Raw genomic sequence first — 14558 nt, forward strand, 5'->3', positions numbered from 1 at the left:
TCCCTTCTACCCGTTCCATACGAGGTCCTTTCCAAGATATTACTAAATTGGACTGAACCAGTTTTCGATGCACAATAGGAGAATACCAAGGTGGATTTAGAAAATAGAGGAGCTGTTCCGAGCAAATTATTCACCTTAGAAACATAATTAGAACACGTGCTGGTCAACCACATGTTACGATGTTTATTGTTTTTAGAAAAGCTTATGACTCCATATTCAGAGAAAGCCTCATTAGAACTCTGGAGGAATTTGAAACTGACAGAAAATTTAGAGAGACAGTAAAGAAAACACAGTCCAAATCCAAACGGATTTGAGACAAGGGGATGGACTCTTCCAAATTCTATTCAGCATCACTTTGGAAAAGATTATGAGGGAGACATTAGATGAATACACACAACAAAAGGTAAAGGGAATTTCTTTTGGAGGATCAGTTAAAGGCCATATGACAAATGCACTAGCTTTTGTGGATTATATTGCTCTCCTATCAAAAAATATAGCAGATGCAATGAAACAAATTTAAATCTTAGCAAAGCATGAAACTAAATTTGGTTTACAGATATCACAAGAAAAAACTAAATTCATGACTAACAAATATAAGGAAATCAAAGAATTGCATGAAATTATTGTATGTATCTAAAGGGTGAACCACTTTAAATTTTTGGGAGAAACTATAACGGATACTGGCATAGGAAAAGAAGCTGTCAAACTTCGAATAGCTAAACTAAGTCGAAATGGGATTCTCAGATTTTTATGTAAGTGTTACACGACAGATAAAGATATTGAGGTTTAGAGAAAATTTAGCAAAACTGTAGCTACTTTTGGACGCAGAAAAAACATAATGAGTGGGAAGCATCCACCTCACCTTGTCACGGACGGACGGAACAAGAAGGACATAAAAAGAGAATAGCACAGCCAAAGAGGACATTCCTTGCAAAGCAAAAGTACTAGCGTTAAACACAGACCATAATCTGGGGAAAACATTTCTGTGAATGTACACAATAGAACAATATAATTATTTCCCCCTTCTTCTTTGGTTCTTTTCTTTTCACATCATAGAAAACTGCAGTAGTTCAAGTTTTGTGTTTCCTTCTAGATACTTTTTGTAGCTGCCAATGCTATTTTTAATTCTAAGCTGTCATTAGCTAAAAATATTTCCAAGTGCATTCAGTTGTATGTCAATGTAATGTAGAAATTTCGCTTAAAAGTATAAAACATTGTAATTTGTGTAATATTGCGCAAAAGACGAGCATTGAGAAGTGTCGGTAGGTCTCTGTGTGTGGCAGTATCAAACAAGTTTGGAGGACAGTGTAGAGGCGGGTTATTGTCTTGCCGGTCGTGAGCGAGGATATGGCGTCGTCGTAGCAACGGTTACAAGCCTGCGTTTCCGGAGTGTGACGTAGACTTCTTCAGTTTATACCGAGGACTGTGAAATTTAAAGATAAACAGACTGAAGTGATCCCTGTCGTGGACTATCATCTGACAAAGTAAATCTGCGAAATGCGAAGTGTGGACAGGAAAGTAACATGTTTGCCTACTGAAATGGTTTCAGTGAATTGCGTGTTCTGCGAACTTAATGGATGTACAGATAAAATTTATTCTCGTTGTACACTATTTTACCAAAACGTAACACTGTGAAAGGTACAACATCGGCCCTGCGAAGACGCAGGTTTATAAAGTGGTTTGTTTTCAGATGCATTCCGTGTACAGTGTTGTCCCAGATGTACATTTTGTCATGGACTAATATTTCACAAAAATGTTAATCTGAAGGCCACGATGACGGTGGAGTAACACGTTTACCAAGTGAACGTGTTCCGGTATGTAGTGTAAATTGTCAAATATAAATATACAGAATTTGATCTCGTCGGAAACTAATATCTGAGAAAGTATACTTATGGCCATCAAAATTATTACACCAAGAAGAAATGCAGATGATGAACGGATAGTCATTGGACCAATATATTATACTAGAAATGACATGTGATTACATTTTCACGCAATTTGGGTGCATAGATCCTGAGAAATCAGTACCCAGAACAACCACCTCTGGCCGTAATAACGGCCTTGATACGCCTGGGCATTGAGTCAAACAGAGCTTGGGTGGCGTGTACAGGTACAGCTGCCCATGCACCTTGAACACGATACCACAGTTCATCAGGAGTAGTAACTGGCGTATTGTGACAAGCCAGTTGCTCTGCCACCATTGACCAGACGTTTTCAATTGGTGAGAGATCTGGAGAATGTGCTGGCCAGGGCAGCCGTCGAACATTTTCTATATCCAGAAAGGACCGTACAGGACCTGCAACATGCGGTCGTGCATTATCCAGTTGGAATATAGAGGTTCGCAGGGATCGAATGAAGGGTAGAGCCACGGGTCGTAACACATCTGAAATGTAACGTCCCCTGTTCAAAGTGCCGTCAATGTGAACAGGAGGTGACCGAGACGTGTAACCAATGGCACCCCATACCAACACGCCGGGTGATATGCCAATATGGCGATGACGAATACACGCTTCCAATGTAAGTTCACCGCGATGTCGCCAAACACGGATGCGACCACAGTTGAGTACACCATCGCAGGCGCTCCTGTCTGCGATGCAGCGTCCAGGCTAACCGCAGCCAAGGTCTCCGAGCTGATAGTCCATGTTGCTGCAAACGTCGTCGAACTGTTCGTGCAGATGGTTGTTGTCTTGCAAACGTCCCCGTCTGTTAGGGATCGAGACGTGGCTGCAAGATCCGTTACAGCCATGCCGTTAAGATGCCTGTCATCTCGACTGCTAGTGATACGACGCCGTTGGGATCCAGCACGGCGTTCCGTATTACCCTCCTGAACCCACCAATTCCATATTCTGCCAACAGTCATTGGATCTCGACCAACGCGAGCAGCAATGTTGCGTTACGATAAACCGTAATCGCGATGGGCTACAATCCGACCTTTATCAAAGTCGGAGGCGTGATGGTACGCATTTCTCCTCCTTACACGAGGCATTACAACAACGTTTCACCAGGCAACGCCGGTCAACTGCTGATTGTGTATAAGGAATCGGTTGGAAACTTTCCTCATGTCAGCACGTTGTGTGAATGCTGCATCTTCTTCCTGTCGGTTAAATTTCGCGTCTGTAGCACGTCATCTTCGTGGGGTAGCAATTTTAATGGCAAATAGTGTGACATAAAAACTATAATGATCTAGCAGTGGCGAGAAATGTTTAAACAGTAAACATCACGTCTTTCTGGGTGAGCACGTCTGGCGTTTATCGCCGGCTACAGGTACATCAGTCGACGAGGAGGCCGTAAATAGTGCAGTTTTTACTACGTTTAAATACAACAGACCATTTTCAATAGGTCGATTCCACATAATACTTTTCATAATACATACACTAATTCTGTTTATGGAGCGCCAGCGTAGCAAGACAGCACACCATTTCCCACAGTGAAGTGTTTCTTTATTGAACAATGAGTGGCCTGAAACTCTTGTCTCGTAAATAAGGCAAAGCTTTATGCAACATGCAGTCCATTTCTGCCGAATTTACTTTTACCATTTCTCATTTTTGTTACCTGTCTTTTCTTAAATCGAGTCATCGTAAATCGTACTCTCTGTAAATTAATTAAAGTTAAAATGGAAATAATTTCTTTTAGTATATGTTCTTTTACTGTAAAACAGTTTGTTTTCGGTATGTTTTCTCTTTCCACATTCCCTTCATTCTTATAGCATTTCAATGTGCAGCGGAATTTTTTTTCTTTTACTTTACATTTTTCCATCTTTTACTATATTTATTTTATTTTTTTACACTAATTGGCCAACTAAGGACCGCGTTACAAATTCTAATTCATATTCACATTTTTCTTTCTCTTCTCTCGGGCTGCTCTCCTGCCTGCTACCATTTCTTCCAGATTTTCAGATGTTAGTTTCCTGTTGGTCTCCGGTTTTGGAACCCCCTGAAAAACCTCGAATTCAATTTTGCTTTTCTGTACTTGTCCGTATTCATTGCGTACATTTCTGTAAGTCCAAGTTCACCGAGATCTCTCTTCATTCCTGCAACGAAGAGTTGGATGTTTTCCTCTGTTGAATTATACTGAATATTTTCTTCGTTAATCTGTCATCATTCATTCTCACCAGATGACCAAAGAATATGAGCCTTCTCTTTCTCATTTCCGTTGTGATTGGTTTAATAAATTGGTAAATCCTCTATCGCTCACTTACCCATTTTTCACCTCTTTTAGTGTCCACCAATAATCTTCTTCAGAGTTACTATCTCCGTCTTCTCGAGCTCATCTATTAGTCCTTTGTTCTTGAGGGAGAGTGTTTTTGCTGCGTATTGAACTTCTCTTCTTGTCACTGTATTGTAATGTACTAGCTTTGCATTTCGAGATAGGCAAGGGTAGCTTAACGTGGTCTCTTAGTTATTATTTTTAGGATGAACTGAAGTATAAAACGAATGTTCAAGTTTCTAAGTTTAATATTTAGAGTCTGGAATTTTTCTTAAGAACGTGGATTCCGGTTGTAATTTTTATTCTCTTGCTTTGAAACTTGCACCACTTATTTATGATCTCCATAGGCTCATTCTCATCAAATTCTGGCTTTCTGGCTTCATTGTTTATCGTCACTTACTTTTTTTCTGAAAAAAAAATCTAGCACCACTCATTTATGATCTCCATAGGCACATTCTCACCAAATTCTGGCTTTCTAGCGTTATTATTTATTGCCACTTATTTTTTTCTGAAAACTGTATTTTTATAGAAACTACTGATATATTACTTTAAGACTTGATATTTAAAAAGTTATTACAATAAAATATATGTTGAAAAAGTTTCAATATAAAATCTTGCCTTTTAATTTTGTACTCAATTATGGTGCAATACTTGTGCGCTACGCGCATACACGTTGAGGTGAATTGACTCTACTAGCAGTGAACTGGGTTAAGTCCCGGCACACTCTCTCATTGCTGTATCTCACACACGATACAGCGCTTGTTTCGCTTCATCAGCCCCTAGTGATTTTGGTGAAAAATCTATTTTTTAACAAAATTAAATATCTAGACACAAAGGATGTAATTAGTCAGTTTACCTCTGGTAAAAATGAAAATGAGTTTTAGAAAATTCCTCACAAGGGAACCTCCCATCGCACCCCCCTCGGATTTAGTTATAAGTTGGCACAGTGGATAGGCCTTGAAAAACTGAACACAGATCAATCGAGAAAACAGATAGAAGTTGTGTGGAATTATGAAAAATAAATAAGCAAAATATACAAACTGAGTAGTCCATGCGCAACATAGGCTGTATCAAGGGTAATGCCTTTTCTGTAGACGTGCAGCTGCGTAAAGTGTGCGATTTAACCGATTTTAAGATTGATTATGGCAGAGGAAGAATTACCGTCAGGGTGGGAAAAGCGTTTGAGCAGGTCAACTGGACAGCACTATTATCTTAATGTGTATACTAAAGAGAGCCAGTGGGATCGTCCTGACAAACCTGCAGAACCTGTATCCAGCAGTGGACCAGAGCAAGTGCAATGCAGTCATTTGCTTGTGAAGCATCAGAATTCACGGAGGACATCTTCTTGGAGGGAAGACACTATTACACGCACAAAAGAGGAGGCTTTAGAGCTTGTCAAGTCATATCGTGAACAAATTGTATCAGGACGGGCGTCGTTCGCAGAACTGGCACAGAAGTATTCAGACTGCAGTTCAGCGAGGCGAGGTGGTGACTTGGGACCCTTCGGTCGAGGTGCTATGCAGCGACCATTTGAACAGGCAGCATTTGCTCTTAAAGTAGGCGAGCTCAGTGAGCCTGTCACTACTGATTCAGGGATTCACAATATTTTACGCACTGCATAGGAGTATCAACTATACATCTTGCTTACAGCAAATTATTTTATTCAAAATGCGTTACAGGTATTACTTAATTTGTTCATGATGTAAAATATGTATAAATTAATTAAGGTCATTATTCAAATGATGCATAGCTGGCATTAGCAAACACTTCAGTGAAGTATAGTATGTGTTTTAAATATGATCTGAGACAAGGTCTAAACTATTGTTATACTTAGGAATGGTGGAAAATTGGTTAACCATAAAAACAGTTATCTGATGAGAAAAGATGGTCATAATGTAAGCAGTTGTTGAATTATTTGCTGCAGAGCAGCTTTTATTTTGCATTGTTATGTCTGCAGTTTTTTTCCCCAAGTTCATTTATTTCTAGTTAAAAATTGTTAAATCACAAAAATCTTTTAGTTAATGGCATCAGTTTGTGCATTTATAAATAAATACATACTGTATCTGAGTACATCCATTTTTTCAATATTTAGTTCAAAGACTGTGTATTGTTTGTAAAGAAGGAATGTAGGTTCATCTTTTACTGCAGCTTTTACATGTGGGAGGGGGGGTTGAGCACTTACTTACACGTAGCATAGTTTAACTAAGGCTCATAGTGCTTTGTTTTTATTGATAATTGTACAAAGAAAATGTTAAGAAATTATAATTCATTTATGAACCGAGAGACTGCTGTGTAAAAATTTAAATGAACTTATAAACCGAAATTTATGGAAGAAGCGCCGCAAGTCTTTGATAAATAAGAAATTAGTAATTAAAGCACTTTCAACAGACTTTTACATTGCACTGCCATATAGAAGAAAAATTTTGTAATGGTGACCTTGATTTTAACTCTGTGATTCACTTTCACAGTTAGCGTATACCATTACATTATGTTGTAATATGAGAGAGACCAGAATTATTTTAACAGGTAAATGTTTTTGTGATGTATCTCAAAGCCGTAATGTTCCAGTAATTGTTTTTCAACATTATTTCTGTCTTCGATTTTAAAAATGCTTAAGCTCCAAGTTTTTTGGGCTTGAAAGTTTTCCTGTGAGAACTCCTTGCAGGACTCGAATTTGTTAAGCAGTTACTGTTGTATCCAAAAGAGTAAGATTTATTTACATGTAAGGTTCATTTTATTCAAAACTTTAGAAAAATCAAATTTGTGATGACTAACAGGTATAGAATTTTGTATGTTTTATTTACAAGGTAACGTTCATTTATTTTGTTTTTTGGTGCATCCTTTATTGTTTTCCCTTCTTCACTTTCATTGTTTCAAATCATCAGTTAAATTCTGTATGAGAATTTTTGCTGGCAGACGCAATTATATTAGTGACACATGATTGGTTTCCTATTGTATAAATACACAGGTAGCAACTTCTGTCTGTGCAAAGCAGTTATGTGTAAATATTGATATCTTTTTGTTCCAAAACATATACTAATGTCAGTGTCATGTCATTATTCTGTAAATACTTATAAAAGTAGGCCTGATTTTGTGCATACTCTGGTTGACTACAATTTATGATGAATTATATTGTCAGCCCCCTTCTTACTGTATGAAAATACTGATTCATATACTCGTGCATCTGCTATTTGTAAGCTGCAGGAGGCTTACACAAATGTAGTCAATATTTATATTGTACATCAAGCTTCATAAATGCCAGCTCTAGATTGTAACAAAGTGTCTGAAAAGTCACAAAATAAGCCACCTTATTTACACACTTGCTACTTTCTCTAAACATTTCTTAATAGCTTCCAGAACTTTTTCATTGCATCAAGTCACAAAAAAAGCTAATTCTATCTGTAACATTTCAGAATAGAGGCCTATTGCGTATGTGGTGGATAGAATGTTGTCTATGTTCATAAAAGATGTTTTCACAACATGAAGCAATAAGGAATGTGGCCAAGATAAATAAGACTGTTGTTGCCAATAATGTACTATTAGTATTTGTTAATGATATTTTAGCCAGTTTCTATTTCTTTAGTGTGTAGATATTGCTGTAAATGCAGTTCACCATGAGAACACTTTTCAGTTATGTACAGTTTGAAGCTTCATAATGTTCTGTATCCAAAAAGAATTTTTTCCACTTGGAAGTGTCTTCCACAGCTACTTTATTTTTGTATTTGTGAAACCACTGGCCAATGACAATGACAGGTAGTGCAAGGAGAGCTGAAAAAATGAGGCTTCAGTCCTGAAATTAATAATACCCAAATAAATATTGGAAGAGTGTAGCTGTGGAAGTTTTTTCCAAGGGAAGAAATTGAAACTTGATGCAACTCTTCAGTAATAACGTAGGTATTAGTGCACAGAAGTAATACAGTGGGAGCTTTTACACACTTTTGTTAATGCGGTGTTGTCAAAATTATGCCTATATGTGATATGAGCTCTAGATCACATCACCTGTGAAATAAGTGTGTATTGTGCAACTAGGAAACTTTTTATACGGAAAAGGACACCTGTCCCATTACTAACTTTCTGAATATCTGACATTTCTGATTTAGTTCACTCCTTTCATCTTCAGACTGCAGCTAGTACGACTATCTATTACACTTTTTCTGTCAGTGTTACTGCCACAGGAGGTGGCAAAAGGGTGGAATATCTGAGCTTTATCTACATTCCTGTTTAAACATATGGTTTGGAAATGAACTGTGAAGTATTAACCTATCGCCTTGAGAGCGTGAAGGCCATTATCAAAGTTGCGATTTAATGAAAATCCGGTGAGAGGTGCTTTGTTGGATTTCTGCAAGTGTTAATGCAAAAACAACTTGCATGGTAGGTCTACCAAGATGCAATTATTGCAGTATGTTAATCAATTAGTGTGGAATAGGGTCAACAAAAACATTATTTAGCTGGCTTCATCCAGCTGTTTTGCATAAATTTGTTTGGTTGAATTGAATTTGTGAGTACTAGTATCAAACATGATTTGTATAATAATGTTTTCCTATTTCTTTTCAAAAATAGTTCTAAGTATGACTTGAATTTGAGTACTTCATAGTCAGAACTGATAAAAGCTAAATTAAATTAACCAGTAAGTTTCCGTGTCAGAATTTTCTGAAACTGTGCAAAGTTTTATTTTTAGCTATTGCTTCGAAAATATTAGATGAAAGAGTTACCTACATAGTTTCTACAGTGCAACAGTTGTGAATAATTTGTATGAAGTTTCTGTGCTATGCAAAGAAGTCTTCCTGTATCAATAACATTTTGATTGTTTACCCATAATCATTTCTCAATTTTTAGACGTGAGGTAAAGTAAATGCCATGTAGGTTTGCAGAATGAAGGCTTTACATTCTGGTATTTCTGTGCCTGTTTGTTTCTCACAAATTAGTAGGTAAATCCAGAAATATAGGACTGATGTTAATGTAACATAATGTGAATTAAAAAGTTTCGTTAAGTGTTTAAAAAAAAGTGGTTAGCGTGAGCAGCTGCGAAATCAGAGGTCCTTGGTTCAAGACTTCTCTCGACCGAAAATTTTACTTTCTTTATTTTCGCAAAGTTATGATCTGTCCGTTCGTTCATTGACGTCTCTGTTCAGTGTAATAAGTTTAGTGTCTGTGTTTTTCGACCGCACCGCAAAACCGTGCGATTAATAGACGAAAGGACGTGCCTCTCCAATGGGAACCGAAAACATTTGATCGCAAGGTCATAGGTCAACCGATTCCTCCACAGGAAAACACTTCTGATATATTCTATACGACACTGACACTGGTGACGGCATGTGCGTAACATGACAGGAATATGTTGTCGACCCACCTAACGTACACACTTGGTGAATGGGTAAAAAGATTCTTCTACCTCGTCCCATTTAGGTTTTCTTGTGGATGTGGTAATCACTCCCAAAAAAGTGATGAAAACATAAGAGTTTGTCACATAATCTGCAACAAATGAATGCAACAGTTTCACAGTCGCACAGTTTTCCCTGTGCTCTGTCAAAACATGTTTTTAACGTTTTGAAATTTTTCCATGTGTAGACCGTCAAATCCTGCATATGTCCAAGCAAATCTGAACATGTCCTGGACTTTTGGAGAGCGAAGTTGGTTATGTGTGAGTGCCTGAACTTTGATAATTGTCTGAAAATAAAAAATTAAACTCTTCAGTCGAAGGAAGGCTTGAACGGAGGACCTTTCGTTCCGCAGCTGCGCACGCTAACCACGGGACCACGGCGCTCCTCAGCCCGCACTGTCCTTGATGTTGCCTATCTTCCACATGAAATACTCAGTTTGTATATTTTGCTTATTTTCTTCATAGTTCCACACAACTTCTTCCTGTTTTCTCGATTGATCTGTGTTCAAATTTTCAAGGCCTATCCAGTGTGCCAACTTATAACTAAATCTGAGGGAGGTGCGATGGGGAGGTTCCCTTGTTAGTACTATACATACCAAATAATCATGCTTATATATACACAGAAAATGTAACATAATAGATTCTTACAAAATTATTTACTCAATTTATTTACAAACATTAGATAAAATTTTCAATAATTACAAAATTATTACTATAATTTTTCCATTAATCTTTCAGTCTTTACATGAAAAAGAACCACACATGAATTTTTCACTTTATAGTACTCATAATTTTCACCACAATCGTTGGCACTAAGGTGATGTCTGTACGTCACATTCACTAACTAATGAATATTGTAGATGGAGAATTTACATTTTCATTCAGTTTTATTATAAAAGGAAAGGGTATGATTCACTGCAGATCGGGTCGTCTTTGCGTCCATTTCCACTACAGCATGCAACCTCCATGTTCCTGAGACACAGAAAACATAACCTAAGCTTCTGTTCTCAACTTACATCTAAGGGAGGACAAAGCAAAATTTATAATACATTTTATGGTAATCACTATAGTAACTGAGATGTTGTCAGACAATTAGTAACAAGTTACATTCGAGAAAACCAGTCATTTTACGAGGGTTGGAACTTCAATAGTGGCGACTATTTATTTACAACTCGTACAAGATGGGTATGTGTTTCAAAGTTTTACTGACCTTTAAAGTAGTCACCAGTATAGTGTATAACTCGTTGCCAGCGATGTGGAAGCTGTAGGATACTCTTAGCAGTGCCAGTTGTGTTGGCAGTTCGAGCGGCGCTTGAGCATTGTCCTGCAAAATGATGGTTAGGTCCTGCAGACAGTGTCATCACTTCTGTCTCTATGCTGTTCATTTTTGGAACACAACCTACGACCAGCTTAGAGACAGAAGTGATGACACTTTCTGCAGGATATGACCATCATTTTGCAGGACAATGCTCAAGCACGTCCAGTGCAGACTGTTACTTATTTGTTTGACTGATGGGTCTGCTAAGTGCTATAGGCCCTACTCCACTCCCCTGACTTAAGCCCTCGTGAGTTTAACTCAATTTCTAAACTGAAGGAAACACTTCAAGGCATTCGCTTCCAAATTGCTACAAATTTGTCGGGCAATAGACCGTGCCGCTCAAACTGTCAACACAACTGGCACTGCTAAGAGTATCCCACGACTTCCACATCGCTGGCAATGGGTTATACACAATGCTGATGACTACTTTGAAGGTCAGTAAATCTTTGAAATGCGTATCTATTTTGTACGAGCTGTGAATAAATAGTTGCCACTTTTATAGTTCCAACCCTCGTACTTCATAATTTAGCCTGAATCACAAACTTTGCGTTCATGCAATTTTTCCTTTTTCATAGATCATAGCTTTTATGTATTCAAGTTACCTTTATGGTCTTAAATAATGACTTTTTGGCTAATTTCCGATTGATTTTATTATTTCAAAAGTTGTTTTAACTTAGAAGACTGAGTAACCATTGCAAGTTTTAATTTTGTTTGGCTCAATTATCGTATGCATTAGTATACTAAAGAAGTCATTTGCTTAACGGTATTCACTTTGCTTTGTTGTACATATCAATGAAAAGTGTTTTATTCTCAAAATATCGATATTCTATGATCTGCATTTCCCCCATATTTATAGGATTCTGTTGTCTACCTTTACCATTTAATCTTAGTATCTCCCTTAAGCAAGATTAAGCGTTTCTCCACCATTTTATGAGACGTAGGAAAATTACTGATCAATTCTCCATGTAATTATATATATAATCCTGCTTACTTCATTTCACCATTTTCTCCATTTTCAAAATACATGCATTTCCCCACTTTTTTCTCCCTCTTTCTATTTGTCAACCTACTTACCTCGTTATTTATTTATACATTTGGTGTGATCCGTACACCCTTAGCACACATCTCCCTTTAATTAAAATTAAAAAGCTACTGCTTGCCTCTAGGGGCACTACATTCTTACCCTCTTTTCACTTTCCGACAACCTTACTCCCACTAAAATTATTACTTTATGCAGATTCTAAAGCGTTAGATTTATGCATTTCTAGCTTCAATAACATCTCATAATGCTGAGTGTCCCTATTATTGTAGTTACTAACCCTTTTTATGTATTTTTTTATTTATTTATTTTTAGCAATGTTTTGCCTCTTATAGGTGTACAAAAGTTACTTCTGCAATTTACCTGTCACATTCTTTAAAAAGTCATCATTTGGGTATAGTCATGTTCAGGAATCCATCATTTACTAGGAAACCTAATCACAAGGAATATTACTTACGAGAAAGACCTTATAACCCTATAGAATATACACAACATGAAGACGTATTTGATTCTTACTTACTACCATAGAACAGAAGAAGGGAATGAAACTTGAAAGGGAATTAAAGTTTCACCCAACTGGGACTGCACAGTTTGCCTAACCGTGTATCCGCCAAAGAGTGGTAGGCTTCCTACAGTAACTGGTATAGACAGAACAGAAGGAGAGAATGCAACTTCAAAAACGGAAATAAACATACCCAGCTGGGACCGCATGGTACGCCATACCGTGTATCTGCCAAAGAGTGGCAGACTCCCTACAGTAGCTAGTTACTGTTATTTTTATATTTTTTCAGATCTGCAATATTTCGTAGACCTAGTTCCATCTTACTCTTTGGGTATTCCAAGCGGTATGCGTTTGCATGAAGTTTACTTATTACCCTGAATGATCCGTGATAGACATGCATAAACTTGTTTCCGCTGAAATTTTCTTTGATTTTACTTTAGTCTTGACCAATACTAGTTCACCAATTCTAAAACTAGTCGGAGATACTTTAGCGTCGTGTCTTTTCTTCTATCCAATCCTATTTTACGTTTATTTGCCCTAGCCTGTGATTTCTTTTCATCTAAAGAGCTCTGAGTTAGAACTGGAAAATCAACCATGCTTGGAATGATTTTATGAGGTTCGTCATTAAACATTAGTTCACACGGAGCTAACCCTGTGGCATCGTGTTTAAGATTATTGATTATTTCTTCAGTATTTTTAATATCATCACCCCAAGTCGAATGCTTCCTGGCACAGTAAGTTCTACACAGTCTGTCTAATTTCCGCATTACTCACTTTCTCGCTCATACTCCCCTGCGGGAAATAAGCCGAGATCCTAATATGGCGAATTCCGGTGTTTTCAAAACAAAAAGCTTAAAATTTTTCGGATACAAATTGATGACCATTATCTCATGAGAGATTCCGTGGCTTTCCAATCTTTACAAAATAGTCGTTTTCTAGCTTCTCTACAAGTGTTTTAGCTTTAGCCCTCTTTTTTTGATATACTTTGACATATTTGCTAATACCGTCAATCACCACAAAAACATGAGTGCATCCTCCTTTAGATGTCGGAAGGGGTCCAAAAAGATCGATTCACGTATCTCCACAGGTTCACTTGGTTCTAGATGGTACTATCTCTTTGCACTATTCTGTTTACTGAACGTACGTATAATAGAGTATGACAGCATTTTTGCTACTCTACGAAGCATGTTATCGAAAATTACTTGCTCATTTAAATTTGCAATGCATTTCTTACCCCATAATATCCACATCGTAGATGCACATAATCTATCAGCAGATCCACATTCTGTGAAGGAAAACATATTTTCTATTCTGCTGAATCTAACTTCATTCTGTAGAATAAAATTTCTTTATTCCGGCAGTAATACTATGCTACCTGAGGATAATTAGAGACTACTAAATGCCTTTAGACTAATTTAAGTTGATGGTCATCATTCTGCTCCTGTCTTAAGTTTTTAAATATTTTCTTCAAGGCACTCTCCTCCCTAAGCTCATGGATGCCCATCATGCTTACTTCATTCCTATCTGATAAGGGAAATTCTGATTCATTACATGACTCAGCAATTCTTCATAGCCCACTTGCTACCAGATTGTTCTTTCCCTTTTCCTGCACTATCAAAGGCCTTAGAATATATAGTTCATGACCAGCTCACCAACTACCTAACTACTAACAACCTACTAGACGAATACCAATCAGGTTTCCGTAAACATCGAAGCACAACATCCGCTCTGATAAAGGTGACAGATGACCTGAAACTTGCCATGGACAGACAAGAAGCGACTATTATTTGCTTCTTAGATTTCAGAAAAGTATTTGATACTATCGACTTCGACATCTTACTAGCCAAACTTAGCGGTCTAAATTTCTCACCAAGCGCAGTGCAATGGTTTCTCTCATACATGACGTCTCGTCAGCAACGCGTCCTGTCTGGGAATATAAAATCACAATGGCGGCAGGTAGTGTCAGGCGTTTCCCAAGGCTCAGTATTAGGTCCTATACTCTGCTCTCTTTATGTCAATGATGTGTCATCGGTCCTGACCTATTGCAAATACCGTATGTATGCTGATGACCTTCAGTTGTATCTAAGTGCGAAACCAAGCAATCTCAAGAAAG

General features: G+C 37.5%; 1 protein-coding gene across 1 annotated transcript; it reads left to right on the forward strand.

Moving 5' to 3' along the window:
- The first annotated feature begins 5293 nt into the window (after window positions 1-5293).
- Window positions 5294-5837, forward strand: LOC124805295 (putative peptidyl-prolyl cis-trans isomerase dodo). The gene has a single exon (XM_047265807.1). It carries the CDS (start codon window positions 5349-5351, stop codon window positions 5826-5828), a length of 480 nt encoding a protein of 159 aa, XP_047121763.1. The 5' UTR covers window positions 5294-5348; the 3' UTR covers window positions 5829-5837.
- The last annotated feature ends 8721 nt before the right edge of the window (window positions 5838-14558 follow it).

Source organism: Schistocerca piceifrons, chromosome 7 (assembly GCF_021461385.2).
Source record: "Schistocerca piceifrons isolate TAMUIC-IGC-003096 chromosome 7, iqSchPice1.1, whole genome shotgun sequence".
Lineage (NCBI taxonomy): Eukaryota > Metazoa > Arthropoda > Insecta > Orthoptera > Acrididae > Schistocerca > Schistocerca piceifrons.